Here is a 20485-nt window from a genome sequence, read left to right on the forward strand (position 1 = left end):
GTAAAAATACAAAACAAAACGATCTGCAGAGAACGAAGGAAACAAATACTGCTTTTCAATAGAGCAGTGAGAATTCTAAAGACTTTGTTCAACTTTTACCTTATTTTCGGTACCATGCAGAGGGGAGCACAGTAGCCACAGCCCATAATAGGCCAGCTCAGGGATATACTTGGCTTCGTTAACGTTCCTAAGCAAAGGAAGGCAAAGAGATGTCTTAATCTCTCATCAGAGGAACATTTACTACAACTGTTACAATTAACTGTGCTCATTGACTGGAAAACGTTCAATAATCACTAAATGTTGTTTACTTTTAGCTAGGTGGAACACGTTCTAATTATCTCTTCTGAAAGAAATCAATGCTTTCATTTTGGTATAATCAGGATAATAACAACACAAGTGCTGAGGGCTTTACTTCTCCAAGGCACCGTATAAACATTCAGAATTAATTGCTCACATTGTTGCTGAAAACTTGAACTCGTGTTCCACCGGCTCAAAGTTTGTCATTTCAACAAAGATCTGCAAAGAAAGAAAGCTCAGCTTAGCTGATTCACATGAGGACACGATGTGCAAGTCTGCTTGGGTGCCAGAACAGAGAACGTGAGCTCTGCAACTCTGAAGCCACAGTCCCTTGCATGACGCAGAACGTAAGCAAACCCCAAAATCCCCAGGCTCAATATTGTGTGTCTTTCCCTGGGGAACAGTGAGGGTTAACACCACAGAATGGAACAGGAATGGCCCAGCTGGCACCAGCCAGCAAGCACTAAGCATAAGACAGACACAGAGCATGTACCCTGCCCTGAGATTTATAGAGAACAGTCTGTTCAGGGGACCAGTCTGTGAAAGGCAGGCCTGCCAACACTCCTGTGTCCTTACAGGGTTCTGCATCGTGTTTGTGGTGGAGGACATAAGGTTCCCTGAGTAGAATCTTATTACCTGCAGGCAGTTCTGCAAACACTGAGGTTTTTCTTTTAGGGAGAACTTTTGTAGAAGCCTTAGGATGTTTTTGAAAAGAAGAAAGATGGATTTGCGAACTTGAAGAAGATCATCAGTTGAAAAGTAAATCTCGTCAGGGTCCTCTTCCTCCTCCTCTTCAAGCATCTCATCCACCTGTATTGGTAGAGAAAAGAAACAAAATTGTCTTGTCCCACAGCAGTGGCTGATCTCTTTTGCACATTTTGGTGCTTCAGAGTTCCCGGGCTAGGTCCGACAGTATTTCACATCCAAAATTCTAAGTCTTTTCATTCAGATTAGTTAAACGCATTTAATAATGGGAAAAAAAAAAAAAAAAAAAGGAAAAATAGGCAGAAGGATGAAAGCTGCATACACTGCAAGAAAGCTCCAGCAGAACTTATTCTCATTTGAAACCTTCATAATGAGGAAGTGCATCACAACTGAAGACAATTATCTGAATTCTAATATGACAACTGAAAATCCATCTTCTTCCCTTGCTTGTCATGATCCCCTGGCACCGATGTTCCTTCAGGATTCTGATGTGTGATCCTTGGTTCCATTTAAAAATCACATAAGCATCAGAGTTGGCAGCGGAGTACAGCTAACCACAGCATTCAGCCCTTAACTCCCCATCAGTAAGGAAACTCAAATGCTGTTTGCAAGCTTGTCACATACAAACTTGCAGATGTCCTGAAGAAGATGATATAAATTAGCTTCTCCCTTTGCTACGGAGCTTTCTAACAATGTCACAGACAAATAAGCTTTACTTTTCTATTCGTCAGCAGCCAAGAAACTGAATTGAATCATCAAACCTCTGAAATTCCTAACAACAGCTAGAGAATCAAAAGTACAGACCAACTGCTGAAGAAAATGTTAAACAAAAGAAAAAAAAAATGCTGAAAAAGAGAATTATCACACTGACCTAGAACTTAAATAGGTTGCCAACAATTTGCTCATTAATAGAGGCTTTTATCTTAAGAGACTACACAAACATCTTACATTGGAGCTCCTATTCCTGCTTGGCTTTCCTTTCTTTCTATTTGTTCTTGCATTGGTCTGAGAGCTTTCAGCATGCGTCTTCTTTCTTTTCCTCATCAGGTTTGGTTCCTGAGGCCAGCTTTTTCTCAGGATTTGAAGACATTTATCAAACATCAGCACGTGGAACATCCGGCTAGCTATACTACCTGCCCAGAGAAGAAAATATGAGCCACCTTCTGGACAAAATATGTAGACAGCAGAAAGTCACCTGGCCATCTCTCCATTTGCTTTTACAGAAGGAGATGGCAAGGACAGAAGCACTGTCCTGGGAACCTAAGAAAGATCAGTAGGAGAAAAAGAATCATTTGAACAAAACCTGCTGGTATCAGGTCCTACAATCAGCAACGACATTCTCCAGTGGTATCGCTGCCCAACTGCCCCCTGCCAACAAGGAATCATGTTTTATCCAACCATAAGGAGGTGCATCCCTTCACTCACCTGGGATTTCGAGCAGTAAGAAGTACAACCCAGCTGCATGAAGAGCATAAACCCTCTGCTGCGTGTTAGCTTTTTTATCCAGGCCCGCTTGGACAAAGTGGTACAACACAGCCACAAGAGCGTTCTGCGAAAGGTTGTTTTCAGCAAACAAGGCCCAGATATTCTAAGGCAAAATACAAGAACAGCAGTAAGAAACCCAGCAAGAACCTAGCTGTCTACAAGGACACCCACTCAAAAAAGACCTCAGACAAAACGGTTATCACAAAGGCCCTTCTCATGCTGTACTCTAAAAATTCTTGTGAGCTATACTGTGGCAAGACATTTCCTTCGCAGTTACCATGAACATTTTAACAGTTGCCACTACAACCAACCACACATACACATATAATTTTTGGTTAAACATCGTAATTGGTTTCCTCTGAGATATTCTGATGTGTATGCCAGACAAGGGTTTTCTGGTGCAGTCTCTCTGAATATTTTTTATAAAATTCAAGCCAGGATAGCCTTGAATAACCGCAAAACACAGGACCTGTGTCTTTGCTGGGCACTACACAGCCCGGTGTGATCAGCCTTACCCGTCTGTTCTCATTGTCCACAACAGTGAACGGAGAGAGAGCCTGGTAAAGGCAGGTGAAAGCGTTCAGCCCATCTTCTGTGATCTCCCTTTCTATCTTGGGGTCCAGAGGTTCAGCCTCTGTGAAATCGAGGTCCCAGACCGTGTTCACCCAGACTACAAGACATGAAAAAAAAAGAAAAGAGATGTGAAGTTTGTTAAACAAACACACTGCATTCTAAATAACACTTGTAATTGTTGTATTCCACATCTATTTTCAGCAAGGAGTCCTCAGAGAGGATCACAGATGGTTTAGGACATCAGTCCCTCCTCACTTGCATTACTGATAAGAGAGAAGCAGGTGCTTGTATGCTGACCACCTCAACGTCCAGACCTAAGGCAAGGTGGGTTTAGACGCTTTGGGGTGTGTTCTTTATATTATTTTCGGTTCATGTAGTTGCAGTTCTTTATATTATTTTGTGGATTTCTCTGAAAAGGGGTTTGCACACACAGGCGAACATACACTAAAGCACCCCAGACACCCACACAGGGGGCGCACACACACGAATACACACCAAAACACCCATGGGGCAGCCCCATCTCCCTACACACACACAGCTCCCACACAAACCACTTATTTTATCTTTTTTTCCCCGAATTTCCCTCAAAACGGGTTTGCGGGTAGGCGCTGACAGCCATTAGAAGACAACCGGGGCTGACCCGGCCCTGACACAGCCACACCCGGGCTACACCCGGGCTGCCCCCGGCACCCAGCGCCCCGCTCCCCGCCCTCACCGCCGGGCAGCTCCCGCAGCCGCCACACCGCCAGGGCTCGCACCGCCTCCGCCTCAGCCGCCGCCGCCATTTTGTTGCCGCCGCCCGGCGCCTTCGAAGCGACCAATGGCGAGCGGCCCCGGGGCCGGCGGCCAATGGGCGGGCGGCATCCCGGAAGGGAAAGCGAGGAGGGGCGGGGCGGAGGCTGCGCGGCGGGGAGGGGCGGGGCCGGAGGGCGGAGCGCCGCGGGGACGGGGCCCGGGGAGCGGGGGCGCATGCGCGCTGCGGGACCGGCCCCGGACGGCGGCGGCGGCGGCGGCGGAGGGTGGGGAGGGGGAAAGAGGGGAGGGCTCCGGACACGGTCCCGGTGCTGGTCCCGGTCCCGGTTCGGATCCGGATCTGGGTCCAGGTCGTCATCCCGGTTCTGGTCCCGGTCCGGTCCTGATCCCGGTCCGGTCCTGATCTGGGTCCCGGTTACGACCCGGTCCTGATCCGGATTCCGGTCCTGATCCCGATCCCGGTCCTGATCCGGATCTGGATCCCGGTCCTGAATCGGCCCTGGTCCTGATCCGGTTCTGATCCGGATTCCGGTCCTGATCCCGGTCCCGGTCACGACCCGGTCCTGATCCTGATCCTGATCTGGATTCTGGTCCTGATCCGGATTCCGGACCTGATCCCAGTCCGGTCCTGATCCGGTCCCGATCCCGATCCCGGTCCCGAGCCGGATCCGGATCCCGGCCCTGCTCCCAGTCTCGGTCCTAATCCGGGCCCCCACTCTCAGCCCCATCCCGATCCCGATCCCCTCCCCCCTCCCCATCCCATCCCCTCCCCATCCCCATTGGGACCCCAGCCCCGCTCCCCTCCCGGCCCCTCTCCCCATCCCCTGCCGCATTGCGGCCGCCCCCGTCCCCTCGGTGCCCCCCTCCCACCCCAATCGCTGCCCCCCTCCCGGTGCCCCCCGGAGCGAGGATTCGGATTCGTGCCCGGCCGCTGCCCCGGGGCCGGCCGCCCCCTTGGGAGCAGCACCATGAGCTTCTTCGGGTTCGGGCAGAGCGCCGAGCTGGAGCTGGTGCTGAGCGACGGCGAGAGCCGGCGGCGAGTGGAGCACAAGACGGAGGAAGGCAAGAAGGAGAAATATTTCCTCTTCTACGACGGGGAGACCGTGGCCGGCAGGGTCATCCTCACCCTCAAGCACCCCAACAAGCGGCTGGAGCACCAGGGCATCAAGGTGGAGTTCATCGGGCAGATCGGTGAGTGGGGTTTGTTTGTTTGTTTTTTTTTTTTGTTTTGTTTTTCCAGGTCATGCTCGTCTTGTCCTATTTTCTGGCCCCTGCTCAGGCACTGACTTGTCTCTGAAACGCACGTCCTCGGAGGCAGCAGAAAACTTGGGCTCCATCCTGCGGGTTCACGCCGTAGCCTGGAGATCCTAGCAACGACAGCAGTGAGGCGGCGTTCAGCGGGGTGCCTGCATTCGCAGCTCCTTATCAGAGCACTCCAGGATGGCTGCTTGCCTTTATTCTGGGGCTGTTGATCTTGGTAGGCCCGAGGAGGGCAAATCGGGTGGGTTTTGCACGTAGATTTCACATCAGCAACCACAGCGTTGCCCACAACGCGCCTTACTCATGTCAGTGAGCTCTCTTGAAGCCTACGGGCTCTGCCCCGCTGGTTCCATCTTCTGCTCTGATTTTCCTTGCACGGCTGTCCGCCCGTCCTGGCACATTCAGGTGAAACGTGTGGTTATCTGTGCATGTAACCAACGCAGATTGAGGTGTTTCCTGCTTTCTTAGGGGAAAGGTAGCTGCCACACCCACCCTTGGAGCAGAGAGATGTCAGCATTTTGTGGATGTGTCCGAGACCCGCAGGCCAAAATAAGTTTAAGGTGTTGCTCGTGATGTGGCTGTTCTCTGCTTGTGTATTCAGTGAGCTGTGTGTGTGCGATACTTCTGTCTGGGGCCCTCTGGACCTGGGGTTAGGGCTGAAAATCACTGCACGAGCTGTACGCACGCAACCTTTTCGTTGTAAATGGTGCAGTATAGGAAAGGGAACTAGAGATATTTCCCACCTAGCTCTGATACTTCTGTTTCAATTTTTTCCGGGCCCTATTTGTGCGTAATGATCCCCTTTTGGAGAGAAAGGGGAGGATAGCCCCAGAGAGCCTGTAAATAGTGGAGCACAAGGGAGCCTGTTGATCAGGAGCTGGTTGTGGCTTCCTGTTTGGTTGCGATCCTCAGTGGAAAGTAAGCACAAACCTCCTGCTCCACTGTATTTTCTCTGTGCTGCCTTGCCTGCTGCTAGTTACCCATTTCAGAAGACTTCTGAGCCCTATGGATTTGGAACAACTGCTTTAATTCTTCCACATTGTCCTACAGTGCGTGAGGAGCTGCTGTGTCCTTTGTTTTTACCCATCATGCTGCTTTGCCACAGCACGGAAGTTTGTGCTGCTGATGGCACTTCCTCAACGCTTTCCATTCTCAAACCATCTTGCTTTATGTTCCGACTTCCCGCAGCCACAAGGTCTGTATGTACAGAAGACAATTTAACAGGCCAAGAGGCCGAGACATAAACAGGCGATGTGTCACAGCGAAAACAGCTCTTTGCTTCTGGGTGCCAGAGTCCAGAGTGTGAATACACAGCCCTGGGAGCGTAGAAACCACTTAGGATTTCCCTTCACCTGCAGTTTCCGTGTCCTGAGCATGCCACCCAAGTGTTGGCAGGGTGCTTTGTAAATCTGGAAGCCTTACAGCTCCGAGAAGCTGACATTACAGCTTCTACCTGTTTGAATAGTTAATGGCTTCAGAAACGTGGGAAACATCAATCTTTTTCCTCCGAGCTGAGAAGTGCCAATCTCTGCCCTTCCGAGGCAGCAGAGGAGTCAGCGCACTGATATTTGCCTCCCCTTGCTTTAAATTTGATGGTTGCCTTCCGCATTGTGTGGGAAGCTGATATATTCCTCTTATTATGTGCCATGTGTTCTCCCTGTCACACCAACAAGCGCTCTCCTCCCAGTGGACACACGGGGTGCAGGGAGCGTTGGCTTCCTCATGTCACCTGCCTGCCCAGCCTGAAGGGCTCGGGGGCACTTGCTCTGTAAGTGAGAGGTGGTCTCGTGCCAGTATTTCCATTAAAAAGCTAAGGTGTGCAAGAACCAGGCATTACTTAAAAGCAGAAATCTGACCGTGCACCTCAAGGAGCAGAGAAATGAGTCTTGCTGCCGCTCCTGAACTCTTGTAGTACCTACCAAAAGCCTCCCTGCGTGGTTCAGTGCTGACAGTGAACTTGCTCCTACAATTGTCTGATGACTTAGGTTTTTGCTTTCTCATCTAAACGTATCAGATTGGCTAAGGCTTTACCTTTCTGAAGGACTGTGTGGGTGTCTTGTAGTCACATAGCTCACGCACAGGGCTGGGAAGGGCAGGTTTCATTGATGGGTATGTGTAGCACAGAGCTCTGAATGCAAATTGCAGAGTTTTAAGTTTCTGCTGCTTTGGCATGCGAGGGAAAAACTCTGCGGAAGCGCAGAGGGAATCGCTTGCTTTAAACGTGGAGCCTGGAGTCGGTTCCTGCCGACGTGGGAAGGTTGTGGGGAGAACTGAAGCAATGTGACCACATTAGTCACTTGAGCTGGTTTGAACAGTGCTTCCCCAGGTGAACGCTCCTCCCTCACCGATGTTTGCGTGGCCGTTCGTTATCTAGGTGGATACACACGCTTGGGTGTCAGGCACAGCACTGCTCAGTGCAGAGGCAGTGAGGATCTCCACTGCTACTTGTTTTCCTCAGTATATGAATCAAGGCCGCTCAAATTCTTTGTTGTCAAAGAATTAGCAGGACAGCTGGAAGCCTCCTAGCCCTGCATTTTTGCTCTGTCACTGTTTGCTGTTCTAAAGATGCAGTGGTGTTTGTTTTTTTTTTCTTTTTTTTTCTTATTAGAGTGCTAGTGCCTTTGGTCTTGAATATACAGCCGTGTAGAAAATGGCTAGAGGGGGTTGCATGGCTCCTCAAACAGCCTGGACATAATTAATATTGATTATAGATGACCCACGTCACCCTAATGCAAGCTGATGTCCTGATTTATTGTAGTAGGTGAGGCCATGCAGACCTCTTCCCTCCTCTTTAAGGGATCTGTCATCATTTATGGAGCTGGGGAAGGGTTAGGAATAGATCAAGAAAATACAGCAGGAACCTGGGCTGTCACAAAATAACCCCTTTCTTGTGCCAGGCTTTGACATCAGCTTATGAAGAACTGCAGTCAGTTCAGGCATCCATTAATACGTGTGACTGCTGACTGGTGGAGTGAGCAAAGAACTAATTAGCCTTAACCAGCAGCTTGCTTTTCCTGGTTCTTCACTGGCCTTGGACCTGCCACATGCCATAGGCTTGCTGTCCCAGCCACTGTGATGGCACACACTCAAGTTCTGGCCCACATCTGGCTTAGAAGAAGAGCAGTGAGCAAGTGCAGTATGTCCAAGTCCAGAACCCCTGACAGGTTGTCTGAATGGTGGTAAAAGAATTCCTGATTTGGACAGGAGAGTTGCTTGTAGCTGAGAAATCTCCTGCATTTCCTCACTGTGTTTTTGTGCGTGGGATTGAGCAGCACTGCTTAACGTGGGCTTGCCTCTTCCTAGAACTCTACTATGACCGAGGAAACCACCACGAGTTTGTGTCTCTGGTGAAGGACCTGGCCCGTCCCGGTGAATTCACTCAGTCACAGACATTCGACTTCGAATTCACACATGTGGAAAAACCTTACGAGTCCTACACGGGGCAGAACGTGAAGTTACGGTGAGTCTCCTCTTTGCTGACCCCAGTTCCTGGTTCTGTGCAGTGTGCAGCTACCGATGCTTATTGTGAGGATACTGGAGTGCAGCTTCTGTTCCCAAATGTACCTGCAAGTATATAATGCAACTCAAATGAAATTTGGTGGGCTGAATTGTAGAAGGCTGTGTTTGAGGGCTGTACTGTTATAAGCTTGCATCAGGCTCCAAGGAACTTGCTTTGCCCCATTTAAGCAAGAAATCATCCCCTTCTGAATCTACCAAATGCTTTTCAATTTACTTGGTAATTCAAAAAAACACAAAAGAAATTGTTTGCTTTAGTCCCCAACAGGGACATTTTCCCCGTCTTGCAATCAGTCTTGTTGACTTTAATTGTGCTCTATATGCAAACAGATGCCTAGCTTCTATCTTGTTCATATGTTGCGAGCTGTATTTCACATCTCGGCGCTCCAGTTGACTTGACATCCCCAAAATGATGCTTAGGTAATGCAGGCTTACAAATATATGAAAGTTCAGACAAGTCTCAGAAGAATCTGTTTTTCCATTTGAAGATTCCCATTGCTCCCTGTGCAACGCTAACAGAGGGAGACTTCCCTTGCAGGTATTTCCTCCGAGCGACCGTCAGCCGCAGGCTGAACGATGTGGTGAAGGAGATGGACATCGTCGTGCACACTCTGAGCACCTACCCGGAGCTCAACTCCTCAATTAAGATGGAGGTGGGCATTGAGGACTGCCTGCACATCGAGTTCGAGTACAACAAGTCCAAGTAAGTGGCTGAAGAGCAACCAGTGGCTGTGGGGAATCATCTCCAGAGGACAGCTTCCTTCGGTGGCCTGAAGCACGTCTCTTGCTTGTGGTCCTCAGATGATTTTCTTCTTGCCTTCCAGCGGGGCTGGCAGACAGATCACTGAAGCGCAGTAACTGGTCCTGGTGGAGGATCTGTGGGTTCCTCTCCTTGCCCGTAGATGTGCTGTCTGCCCCAAGGAGTGGGGCACAATGGCTGTGGTGTAGTGCATAGCATGAGGCCATTGCAGTAACTTCTCCTTTTCTGTATCTTTAATGAGATCAGTATTTTCAAGTGCCTTCAAAGTATAACACTGCTTTTTACCAGACAGTACAGCTGCAGTGGGACCATAATTCAGGCACAGAAGCAGGAACTGACACTTTTAAACTAGTTTTAATGCATCCTTCCCAGCTGATGCTGGCAAATCTCCCTGCAGTCTAACATTTGGGTTAGTTTTAATTGACCTAAAAGATTGGTTTGAGGGGCTTTGCTATCGCAGTCTGAAATTCTGTTTTTAGTTATCTGATCATGCTGAATGTTCTTGCCGATTTCCGAAAGCTGGGAGGATGAAAGCTGAGGTACTGCTTACAGCAGCCTAGTGCAGGTGGTAGATACATCGTCAGAGATTTACAGCTGGGGCTGAGCATAAGAGCAAAGTGCATGACAAGTGAGCTCCTGCTCTTTGGTCTGTATCCTGTTCTTCTGTGCAATGTTTGACTGCTTCCTTCCTTCACGTGCCAGGTATCATTTAAAAGATGTGATTGTCGGTAAGATCTACTTCCTGCTAGTGCGGATCAAGATCAAACACATGGAGATAGATATCATCAAGAGAGAAACAACAGGGACTGGACCCAACGTGTATCATGAGAATGACACAATAGCTAAATATGAGATCATGGATGGGGCACCTGTGAGAGGTGAGATGGCAGATGAACCCGTCGAAATTCCTCTCCTGAAATCCAGCAGGGTGGGAATTTGAATCTTACAGTCTTTTCGGTTGAATCTGCATGGTAGCTGGTAACATGCATCCTATTGCACTGCTGAACTCATGGCAGCTTATGTAGGTGATTAAATATGACCCCCTTCTCTGGTGGCGTGGTAAGTTGCAGGGATTTTACTTCCTCCTTTTGATGAAGGAGTGGCAGAACCAGGAATGGATGTAAATTCACTGTTGGCTTGGGCCATTGGTTGGCATTTCTTTAACTCGGAGCAGAAAGAGAGTGTTGTAGCTCTGTGCCAACCTCCTGTGCCACTTATTTTCTAGTTCTACTGCCTAGCAGAGCTACCTGCCAGTGAAAATGTCACTTTATTTGTGTTTTTTTTTTTTTTTTTTTTTTCCTGCAATGCAGGTCACAAATGAGTCTCATGCTCTTAAAGAGGAGATGGGATAGCTATCAGCAAGGGCAGGATCTGGCTATGGACCGTACATGCTGATAGCTTTTTGAAGGGACTCGAGGTCTTTTAGTTCGTCTTAGTCCACTTGTGTAAACTGTCCCAAAGTTTGATGTGCCTTAGTGAAACTGTTTTGCTGGTGCTCTCGTGGTTTGTATCTCCAGGTTCACATTCTGCCTGTGCTCTTTGCAGGGGAGTCCATACCCATCAGGCTCTTTCTGGCTGGCTACGAGCTGACTCCAACGATGAGGGACATCAATAAGAAGTTCTCCGTGCGTTATTACCTCAACCTGGTGCTGATCGATGAGGAAGAGAGGCGCTACTTTAAACAGCAGGTGAGAAACAGCTGCCAGGTCTTGGGCCTACAGGCTGCCACTTGGGGTACTGTGATATAAGGGCCTGCTGGATTCCCATGGGGGAAAATCAGATTCTTTAATGAATATCCTTTAACTGAGTATTTTTAATGGAATATCCTTACTAGACCTTGTAGAATGTGCAAAGAGGGTCTAGAAGAGATGGTCTGAGCAGATCAGATGTGAGTGGTGCTGGGGATGAGTGGAACTTTTCCACTCTGTTGCTCTGTGTTGGAGCTTCTGTGGTTCACCTTATTGATCACGACGTGGTTGCAAACAGCAAGAGAACAGCTGCCGCAGGCATCAAGTGGGTTTGCCTTGTGCTCAGATCCCGGGGAGGAGTGCTCTACCCAAATTGTCAGGAAGGCTGCGTTGCAAGGCCTCTCCTTACCCCGGCGAGTAGCCTGGTGTGCAGCTGAGGGTGAAACAAGCCAGCGTGGGCAAGTTCTCGCTGGGGGCTCAGCAGCTGTGCTGTGCTCGGCGGCTTGGTTCAGCGTTTGGGGCCGGGTGGGGCCGGGAGCAGATCTCACAAGCCCTGACGAGCCCTGCTGGCTGTGTTGCTACAGGAGGTGGTGCTGTGGCGGAAAGGAGACATAGTGAGGAAGAGCATGTCCCACCAAGCGGCCATCGCCTCCCAGCGCTTTGAGGGGACATCCTCCCACACGGAGGCCAAGACCCCCAGCCAGCCTGCAGAGAACAACGGCCGGCAGTGAGAGGCCACGCAGAGGAAGGCTGCTGTGGAGCCGGTGGGGACAGCGGCGTGGAGGAAGAAGAAACACTTCAGAGACTTCATGAAAAAAAAAAAAAAATCCGTTTTTGACTTAATTCCTTTCTTCAGAGGACTAGTAGGGTGCGAAGGGGATGGGAGGGCAAGGCAAGCTGGAGCACTGGTGGTGTGGAGTTGAAGGTACCTCGGTGCTTCCCAGTCATCTACATTCCTCTGGGGTCGGCTGCTTTGAGAAATGTGTCTGGAGGCTGCGGAGCTGCCTGATCTCCTCTTGGCCCCGAGACCCTTTCAGTGCAGCAGCGGGGAGGGAGAGAGCAAGTGAAGGCCAAATCTGCTGCTTCTTCTCAGCGGTATGGAGGGCGCTTTGGGGCTGTGTGGGATGGATGTTTTTCTCACCTTTCTGAAATCTTCACGAGGGAAAATGACACGGTGTTTAGCTGGGAGGTAGAGGAGGGAGTCAGAGGCTGAGCTGCTTGAAGCTGCTTCACGTTATCGCCTTGCTGCCTCCCCTTCCTCTTCGTGCTGCTGGTGGATTCTTTGTCACAAGCAATTACAGAACGGAGCCGAGTCAGCCCTGGGCTGCTACACAGTCGCCTTGCTGGTGGAGCACGGGCAGCATGAGAGCTTTTGTGTCCTTGCTGCAGGAGCTCCTGACTGCCAGGCTGTGTCAAGGGGAGCTGTGGTGGTCAGTAGGAGGGAGCGAGGCGTGTGAAGGCAGTAGGATGTGGCACAGGCTGGGTGACGGTCAGGAGGGAGCAAGGAGTGCTGCTGGGTGGCCAAAAGTGGGGGCAGGAAGGCTCCTGGCTGAGAGCAGCGCCTTCCAGGTGTTGTCCCTGCTTGAGTATCCACAAGATTCAGTCTCTGGTTGCTGCAGTCTTCCAGGTCCCAGTTGCTGCTGCAGAGCAGGGGCAGCCCAGCCTCGAGAGGTCTGGAGAGCAGCGTAGGAATGTGAGAAGTGAATGGGGGCTCTGCGGGAGTGGGTTTGCGTTGCACACACTGCCCTGCTCGTGTCTTGTGTCCCTGTGGTGGAGCAGGCTTTGTAGTAGGACAGAGAACAGTATAGAAATGTGTTTGTTTGTTTTTTTTTATTTGCTCCCTCATGCCTGCAGGATGAGGATTAGTAATGTCAGAAAGTGGTTGCAGTCGCTTAAGAAGCTCGTGGCTGGTGCATGCTGATAGATGAAGCCAGGCAGCAACTGGAAGGACATTTTCCTTCTGGAAAGGAGTTTTCCACTTCCAGAGAAATGTTCTAGAGGCCTGAGCTGAAGTCACCAGTGAGGTCTGAGGGTATGCCAGGAACTGAGAACCTGAATGCAGTTGTTTTTGTTTTTTGTTTATTTTTAATTCTAAAATAAGCTGCTTTTAGTCTTCAGCTAAGTCGAATCATGAGAACATTCCCAGAAGGGACTCACTCCTCCCTTAAAAATTAGGTGTGGCGTTGTAGATGTGGTTGACTGAGTTCGGAGAATATCCATCCTGGTTAGAAGCCCTTCAACGAAGCAGGTGGTCAGACCTCCTACCAGATGGAGATACAGGGCTGCACTAAATGCTGGGATATGAGCTCCATCAAGTGGGAATTGGCAGAATTTCCCTGCGAGTTTGTGGCTCACCATGGTTTTGTCCGGCTTCCTTTTGACTCTGGAATGAACCTCCTCTGCCTCTGTCCTACAGCTGCGGGTAGAACAGTTTTCTTGCAGCTGGGAAACGCAAGCATCTTCTGCTTTGTTCAGTGGAGTGGTGCTGGTGGAGGGAATGGGGTCTGGGTGGGAAGGGGAGCTTTTTATGTAATAAGACAGCTACTGTATTTCAGTGATAAATGTGTGTTTCTGCTTGCCAAAGTAAGTTATCTTTTACTCACCACGTGTAAGGTTGTGGTTTTTAGTAGAGCTGGGCAGTCTTGCTCTGTTGTAGAGGACACTAATGATCTCATCTCTGCTGAGTGCTCGTGTCACACCATGTTTCTGCTCTGTAATCATGAAGACTTGGCTTGCACTTTACCTGAGAAGTCTGTGCTGTGGGCTGGAGCCGTGTCTTCCTAAGACTGAAGCAAAAGCTTACTTTAGACAACTGCGTTATTTTACCGGGGCAAGGGGTGGTAACCCGCTGCAGGTCTCACTTGGAAAAGGAATCAGGATATTACCTTGACACTCACTTATTCTACTCCCCCTCTATGCAGGGGGAAATCACCTGTGCTGTGGCAATACACAATCTTCTAGAGACAAATGAAGCTCCCACTGGGAGCCCCTGGGGATAGCAGAGCACCTTTCCATGGCTAAGCTGAGCACAGCAGCACCCTAACCACCCTCTGCTTTCCCTCAACTCACATCCCACCTAGGATTTTCTTTCCTTGCGTATTCCTTTTGATTGTGGGCCATGTGGTATGAAAGAAACCCCATGGATGATGTCTCTGCATTCCAGGAGTGGTTTGTTTACTGGCCAAACAGCATCAGTACAGGATATAAGATAATTGTCTGACAAGAAGCGCGCTGTAAGGAGATTTCTGTTAAATATCTGCTCATTGCTTTGGGACAGATTACTTGGAAAAGGTGCATGAGCCTACATGGTTGATCGTGGGTTTCTTTTTGTTGTTTTTTTTTTCCTACTTTGTGCCCCTCTCCCACATCCCTACCTGCAGAATCAGAATTTAGAAAAAATCCCCACTTTTACTTAACTAAATGGACCGTTGAACCTGTTACCCACTAGGCCCTCTGTTTGGGGTGGAACAGGCGTGCTGAGCATCTTGAGCGAGAAGTTGAAGCATGAGGTCACTCCAGGACAAGGTACTATTAGAAAAGCATTTCATTAGCATGGGAAGGGGCAGACACTACCTGAGCTGCTGTGTCCCCCCCGAGCTGGATGGTTCTGCTCATTACTTGGGTCATTCCCTCTCTCCTACGCAGAGTCAGGCAGGGGGGAGTGTGCAAGTACTAAACCAAGCAGTGCAACTTGTAATTAAGCCTCTGCTGTGTTTACACGTTTCTTAATTCGTCGTCTTTTCAATGGCTGTAATTTTAAAACTTGGGTTTTTTGTCTCTCCAATTAAAAAGAGCCAGCCTTGGCTGTCAAATGCTGTGCATGAGTGCGTCTGGTATGTTTTATATTGCCTGGCTTGGGCCTGGGGTTTTATTTTTTTTAAGATATTAAGAATTTTTTCTTTATGCTCTTTCTTTAAACCTATCACTAGTAGAAGCTGTGCTGGTGGAAGAACTGTGTGGCCTAAAAATTAACAAGCTAGCTTTATTTTCTACTCTTTCCCTGATGTCAGTGCTAAAGTAGCATGGGAAGTTTTGTACCTGCGGGAAGTTGACTGTGATCTTAGCAGCAATCAGGTTGGATGTGTATACACATCTAGAATTTCTTCTGGCCAGAAGCTTAGTGACATCTTTCTGCAGAAAAATGCCCCTCTGCAGTACATGGAACTGCACTAGGTCCTGTAGTAAACATTCTCAAGGAAGATGTACCTGTTTGTTTCAAGAGAGAAATTGTAGACTTTCTCCACTGATAAAAAATGAGTAGCTGTGATTGATTCTAAAAGGCTTTATTTAAAAATAAGCAAAAATAACAGTGTCAGAATAAGGGTCATAAAGCTTCGAATCATGTGCAGACTTGTTGCTGTGATTGAGCAAGTAAACTTGAAAAAACGCTGGTTTAGGAGGCATCAGCGGGCTGGGTAGAAGCTGTGCTGCTGGCACTTTCTTAATGTGGCTTTTCCTCTTCCAGGCTCAAGACAAAATCAAATTCCTCTGTGTTGAAAAGGTAAGGAAAAAAAAGGTCATACGTGGAACTTCGTAGTTCTCTAGTGTGGGCTGCCTCTCGGAAGGAATGGCACCGAGTCCAGAAAAGGAGAATGCTCTTACCTTTTGTCAGTGGTTGGATGGAAAGACGTTGTCTTGTGAAGAGCATCATGTTCTTCAGGGGCCCTCCATCTGCTTTATGTGCCAGGTGGTGACTCTTGATTTCAGAAAGCGGGATGAAACGTTTTGTCATCCGCACAAACTGGACATCCACCTGAGAGGTGATGGGCAGCAAAGGAGCATGATTGGAGATGGATAGAGCATCCAGGTGTCACATTAAAACTTTGGGGGAGTAAGGATTTTAAACGGAAGCAAATAACTCAGGTATTTCTGGCAGGCCAGTTGTTTACATGAATCTTAGCACCGTGCACTAGAAACATCCATGCATGTGGTCACAGCCAATACAAAATGAAGATGCAGGTTACAGCAGTCACTGCCCTATAATTAAAGTGTGCCTGAAAACCATAGCTTTCTTTGCTATAGACTGAGAGTGGTGCTTAGAGATGTTTCTTTCCTAACCCAGATTTCTGCAATGGTTGCAGAACTGACCTCCGTGCAAGTAGGATTTGAAAATTTAGGGAGAAATGCTTTGTCAACCTTTTGGAAGAGATAGGGGAAAAGGTAGAGAAAGCAATCGGTATTGGATTTTCTCTTGAGGGAGAAAAAGGGAGGGAGGGAGGCCTCAACAGAAGCTTCAGAAGATATGCAGTAGGATAATAAGAGACTCCTAATGGCACTGGGATTGCACGCAGAGCTTGAAACAAATGCATTTAGTTTGCTACATTACCATGGACCATTTGGGGTTCTCTTTTCTGCTGGAGGAATCATAGTGAGGATCCTTCTGATCAAACTGTGTGTGATCCGGGTATGCTTCCTTTACAATCTGAAGCAGAACAGGAGAAGAATGTGAAACAAGTTCTGGCCAGTTAAATACCGTTGTCAGCAAAGGGTATGAAATACCCTTGAGGAAGCTGTGACTAGACGGAGTAGAAATAATACTGGAATCAACATTGCTTTCCCTGATTTCCATTCTAACAGTGGGATATATTTCCTTTCCTTACATTCCTTGGCTGGAAGCAGTGCCGAACAGTATGGATGTCGAAACAACACTTCTTTTCAGAGCAAAGTGGAAGGAGCACATGGAACAGGGGAAAACTGGGTATGTGGGAACAGTATTTGTGCAAGTCCTCCTCTTAAGGTTCTGTACACAAGTTTTATACTACTGCCTTGCAGGCTCAGCTCAGGAGAATTTAGTGAGTCAAATATTAATCAGATGCCCTGAGTGTGGAGCAACACTTTACTTGTGTGGAACTGCTCTGAAATGACAGCAGGATAACAGTGGTTTGGTTCCATTTCTCTGGGAAAGGTGCTTTGCTGAGTCAGCTGTGCTGTGAAAAGCACATGGAGCCCAAATACCCTAGGCTCATCTGCTGCTTTGATTATTTTTCTCTTTCACCCCTCTGGATGTGGAAAAGAAACAGGATTAATGAGCTGTTTGATAACCCACTGATTACCTTTCCCCAATGCTGAAACAAAGAAGGAGAATGAGGCGCTCACCTTGACAATGGCAACAATACCAGGCTCTTTGCAGTTACTGTGATAGAAGAAGGCCTGTTGCCCAAGTTTCATGGCTCTCAGGAAATTCCTTGCCTGTCAGATTTAAATCAGATATGTTGAGTGATGTGTCTGAAGCCCTCCGGTTTTCATTATAAACAGCGAGAAACAAGACCTAACACCAGGACAGAGGTATGTGCTCCAGTGCTACTCGGATAAGCTTTCCTGCATGGGTTGTACAGATGTTTTAAACTGCGGTGAAATGAAGTACAAACAAGGCTAAAGAGTAAGATTCTGTTGATTAGAAAGTATGAGGAAATGTAACAGCTCAGCCACCCTCATTCGGGAATAGCCAGAAACTTAAGGTAGCTGTCAGCAAACGGGCAGCAGAGCAGATCGTATTAGGCAGGGGAAGAGCGTGTGGATTTCCTTCACAGGAGTCCTGGAACAGACAGCTGTACGCTGACAAGGCACAGTGTTTGGCTGAGTACTGACTTGCTCAAAGGTGTCAGGGGAAATAAAAGCTGATCATCTGTTGAACTTGCTAGAGACTAAGCGAAAGAAAAACTGGTTTCTTTGAGAGAATATTACCCAGCCTGAATCTACTTTTGACACAGAGGGAATTAAGCAGTTTTGACTCCTGACAGAATACAGCTGTCAAAGCAGGCAGACTACATAAAAAAAATAAAAAAAAATCAGCATTTCTAGCAAAAAGGGAACAAGTTATCTGTGAGGAGAGATGACTTTTTTTCCAGTGATATTTCACGGACTCCATCTTTGACATCTGCTCCTTACCTGGTAGTTTCTTACTCCATCCCAAAAGGTTGTCTGATTGGGCTGAGCTTTTAAGTCTTCAATACTGAACTGCAAAACAGAGAGAAAATACAGGTTAAGTTCAGGAGGCAGTCTGACCTTGGTTGCCTTATTGTCTACATTTTGCCTAAACATTTGTTCCTAGTAGTTCAATTATACTTCAGGCATCACAAAAGCTTTTTGGTTCCCACAGGTGTTAAAGGAGGAGCACTGCACTAGTGGAAAGGCAAAGCCTGACATAGATGCTGTCCCCGCTACCAAACCCAAGCATTCTGCAACCTGATTTCTTCTCTATTACAAGTATCAAACCCCAAGACTGTCACCCTTGAAGAGCACAGACTTATGTCCTCCTATTTCCAGAAAGAGAAGTTTTTTGAAAAGTAAAGACCCAATGGTGCTGACATTGTGAACAGTCTGAATTGTTTCATCCTAAGGCACTAATGCTGTGGTTAGGAGTGAAACTGCTTCTATACTTCATTGACTTTGCTAAATCAGAATACCAGAAAAGATGTCAGTGCTTACTTTCACATCCACTCCCTTCTCAAGCCTGCTCTCCGGCTCTGATTTCAGAAGCCAGTGACAATACGTTATCTTGCTTTCTTCCCCACCAGAGTCAGATTCTTTCGCCTTTTTCCAGTTCTTCCATCCTGACTTGGAACCTCCAGCTGAAGGTTTTGTGGGCTTTTCTTCCTCCTCCTTATCCTCAGTCTCCTCCTCAGTCTTGGCTATTTTAGCATCAGGCTCCTTTTTATCTTAAAAGAAACAAGAGAAAAAAGACCATTCTGGTAAGACGCATTTTGTTTCTGATAAGGACTGGTGCTGATATAATTTTAGTCACCCAAGCTGCATTTACATACTGGTATTTGACTGCAACCAAAGTTTGGTGTACCCCAGGTGTTTACATGTAAGACAGTTGCATTACTCACAGGGTTTTTGAGTATTTCTAGTTTGCATTTGAAACAAGGATTTTTTTTTGTGGTATGCACAAACATAGCCTAAGTACAAAGTGTAATTTGAATTTTTATTAATTGCTGAGGAATCAACTGCAGACAACAAAGTTGAATTAGGTGAGTCTGAGGAATAACAAGAAAATTCAACAGCAAAGCAAGCTATTTCATGTACTACAGAAGCTTTATATAAAACCTTTGCTATGCTACCAGCTCAGAGTGGGGCCCATAAGCCTGTGTGTCCAGAACCCAAACAGCAAAAATGTAAGTGATTAAAGGGTAAGAAAGTGGTTATTTGCTGGAGTCTATTCAGCATGTGAGGCACAGATAAGTCAACACTCTAATTTTCTCATCTTATGCATTAAACATCAGATAGTGATGCCTCAAGTGCAAGGTGGGGTTTTGTTTTTTTGTTTATTTATTTGGTTTGATTTTGTTTTGCAAATGGTACCACATCATCTTCCTGCCACTACACTGGGTATATACTTTGACCACCTCTAATACATGGGATCTGAAAGTTCTTAATAAACGGATGAGTCACGTTTCTTTACTGTCTTGTGCTGAGAATACATCGTTGTCCCTATTTTATGTCTAGCAGACTTGTCTCAGTCACACATGGATGCTCAGTCCGTTTTTACAGAGGAAATGCCGTATCAAAGACATGTGGCTTTGAGAGACAGACGGTTAAAATGACTGTGTCTACTTTCACTGTAGCCTAGATCCTCAGAAGAGAAACTAAATTAGTTAGGACATCAGCACAGACCTGCTACTGCTCCTTTGTCTCTCTTTCTGCTCGGCCAAGGCATCTCTGGTCTCTTTGAATTATCTCCTCTTCACCAAGAAGCACCTGCTGAACGAGAGAAGAAGAAGACGGAATTAATGCTTATTCAGTCAAGCTGAAAAAAAGCAGAGGGAGCAGAGGCAGAGAATGCAAAAGCTGTACAGTGAGTGGAGAGCAAATACATCTCCTTTCTTGAGCTCAGCCATTTCCTGTATCACTGCAAATCCTGGCACTGGTTGAGGACCACACCCTTGGTGTGTTGGAGGCAGGCAGGCCGGCCATAGCAGCGCCCTGATGGACGTTAGCAGGAGGGCAGCTGCTGGAGGAAAGTCCCGAAGGCGCCTGGCCTCAGCAGGGCCGCCTCCAGCCCTGTAAAAGGAGCTGTGCTCCAAGAAAAGCTCCCCCAGGCTCCATCCAGCCTCTCCCCAAGGCAGCCTGCGTGCAGGAGGCCCGTGGAGAAAGGCAGCCACAGCTCTCGCCCCTGCCGCCTCCTGTCAGAAGTTCCTTGGCTCTGAGCTGGCCTGCAGCGGGCGGCAGCAACTTTTCCTCCTGCCGTGCCAAGCTTCTCCCAGCCCTCCCGGCTCCGGGCTCCCCCTCACCAGCTCGGCGGCAGCCCCTTCGCCTCGCAGCGGGGCAGAGGATGCTCTCGCCTCTCCCCAGCTTCAGCTCTGGGGGGGAGGAAACACGCCGTCCCCCGCCCGACGGCAGTCGGAAGTCAGTGACCGTTATGCAAAAAAAAATAAAAAAATAAATAAGAAAGGCATCGCCTCGGAGGCTCGCCTCCTTCCCGCAGCCAATGTGCGAGCCGGGAGGC

General features: G+C 48.1%; 3 protein-coding genes across 5 annotated transcripts in view; 1 reads left to right on the plus strand and 2 right to left on the minus strand.

The window, feature by feature from the left end:
- Positions 1–3845, minus strand: part of NCAPD3 (non-SMC condensin II complex subunit D3) — a gene marked incomplete at its 5' end in the record, with an annotated part of 28006 nt that extends 24161 nt beyond the window's left edge. The window contains 7 exons of the mRNA XM_084301589.1: positions 100–187; positions 455–516; positions 934–1107; positions 1951–2135; positions 2428–2590; positions 3003–3157; positions 3776–3845. Of these exons, the coding sequence (XP_084157715.1) occupies positions 100–187; positions 455–516; positions 934–1107; positions 1951–2135; positions 2428–2590; positions 3003–3157; positions 3776–3845 (897 nt within the window). The remainder of the gene's footprint in view (positions 1–99; positions 188–454; positions 517–933; positions 1108–1950; positions 2136–2427; positions 2591–3002; positions 3158–3775) is intronic.
- A 300-nt stretch (positions 3846–4145) lies between these two features.
- On the plus strand, positions 4146–14843 carry VPS26B (VPS26 retromer complex component B). The gene is made up of 6 exons (XM_084301394.1): positions 4146–5004; positions 8377–8533; positions 9128–9292; positions 10052–10227; positions 10895–11037; positions 11622–14843. The coding sequence occupies exons 1-6, from the start codon at positions 4782–4784 to the stop codon at positions 11766–11768; spliced, it is 1011 nt and encodes a 336-aa protein (XP_084157520.1). The 5' UTR covers positions 4146–4781; the 3' UTR covers positions 11769–14843.
- Positions 14844–15310: 467 nt separating this feature from the next.
- Positions 15311–20409, minus strand: THYN1 (thymocyte nuclear protein 1). Of its 3 annotated transcripts, none has more exons than XM_084301591.1 (8): positions 20271–20409; positions 19654–19740; positions 18466–18695; positions 17926–17994; positions 17134–17226; positions 16364–16459; positions 15640–15790; positions 15311–15525 (listed from the first exon to the last, which is right to left on the minus strand). In XM_084301591.1, exons 2-8 carry the CDS (start codon positions 19694–19696, stop codon positions 15479–15481), a joined length of 729 nt encoding a protein of 242 aa, XP_084157717.1. In that variant the 5' UTR covers positions 19697–19740; positions 20271–20409; the 3' UTR covers positions 15311–15478. The 3 variants fall into 3 exon arrangements, with proteins under 3 accessions (XP_084157717.1, XP_084157718.1, XP_084157719.1); XM_084301592.1 differs by having other exon boundaries at positions 19654–19737; positions 20271–20391; XM_084301593.1 differs by lacking the exon at positions 20271–20409 and adding an exon at positions 19834–19868.
- Positions 20410–20485: the final 76 nt, after the last annotated feature.

This window comes from Netta rufina, assembly GCF_964035555.1.
Source record: "Netta rufina genome assembly, chromosome: 25".
Taxonomy (NCBI): Eukaryota; Metazoa; Chordata; class Aves; order Anseriformes; family Anatidae; genus Netta; species Netta rufina.

Excerpts from the sequence above, each read along its gene's own strand:
- VPS26B (XM_084301394.1), top strand. The coding sequence starts at position 4,782 with ATGAGCTTCTTCGGGTTCGGGCAGAGCGCCGAGCTGGAGCTGGTGCTG. Across the intron at positions 5,005-8,376 it reads GGAGTTCATCGGGCAGATCG|AACTCTACTATGACCGAGGA; the intron begins GTGAGTGGGGTT and ends GCCTCTTCCTAG. Across the intron at positions 8,534-9,127 it reads GGGCAGAACGTGAAGTTACG|GTATTTCCTCCGAGCGACCG; the intron begins GTGAGTCTCCTC and ends CTTCCCTTGCAG.
- THYN1 (XM_084301591.1), bottom strand. The coding sequence starts at position 19,696 with ATGCCTTGGCCGAGCAGAAAGAGAGACAAAGGAGCAGTAGCAG. Across the intron at positions 16,460-17,133 it reads GTATTGTTGCCATTGTCAAG|ATTGTAAAGGAAGCATACCC; the intron begins GTGAGCGCCTCA and ends GTTCTGCTTCAG. Across the intron at positions 15,526-15,639 it reads CATCCAACCACTGACAAAAG|AGGAATTTGATTTTGTCTTG; the intron begins GTAAGAGCATTC and ends TTTTCAACACAG.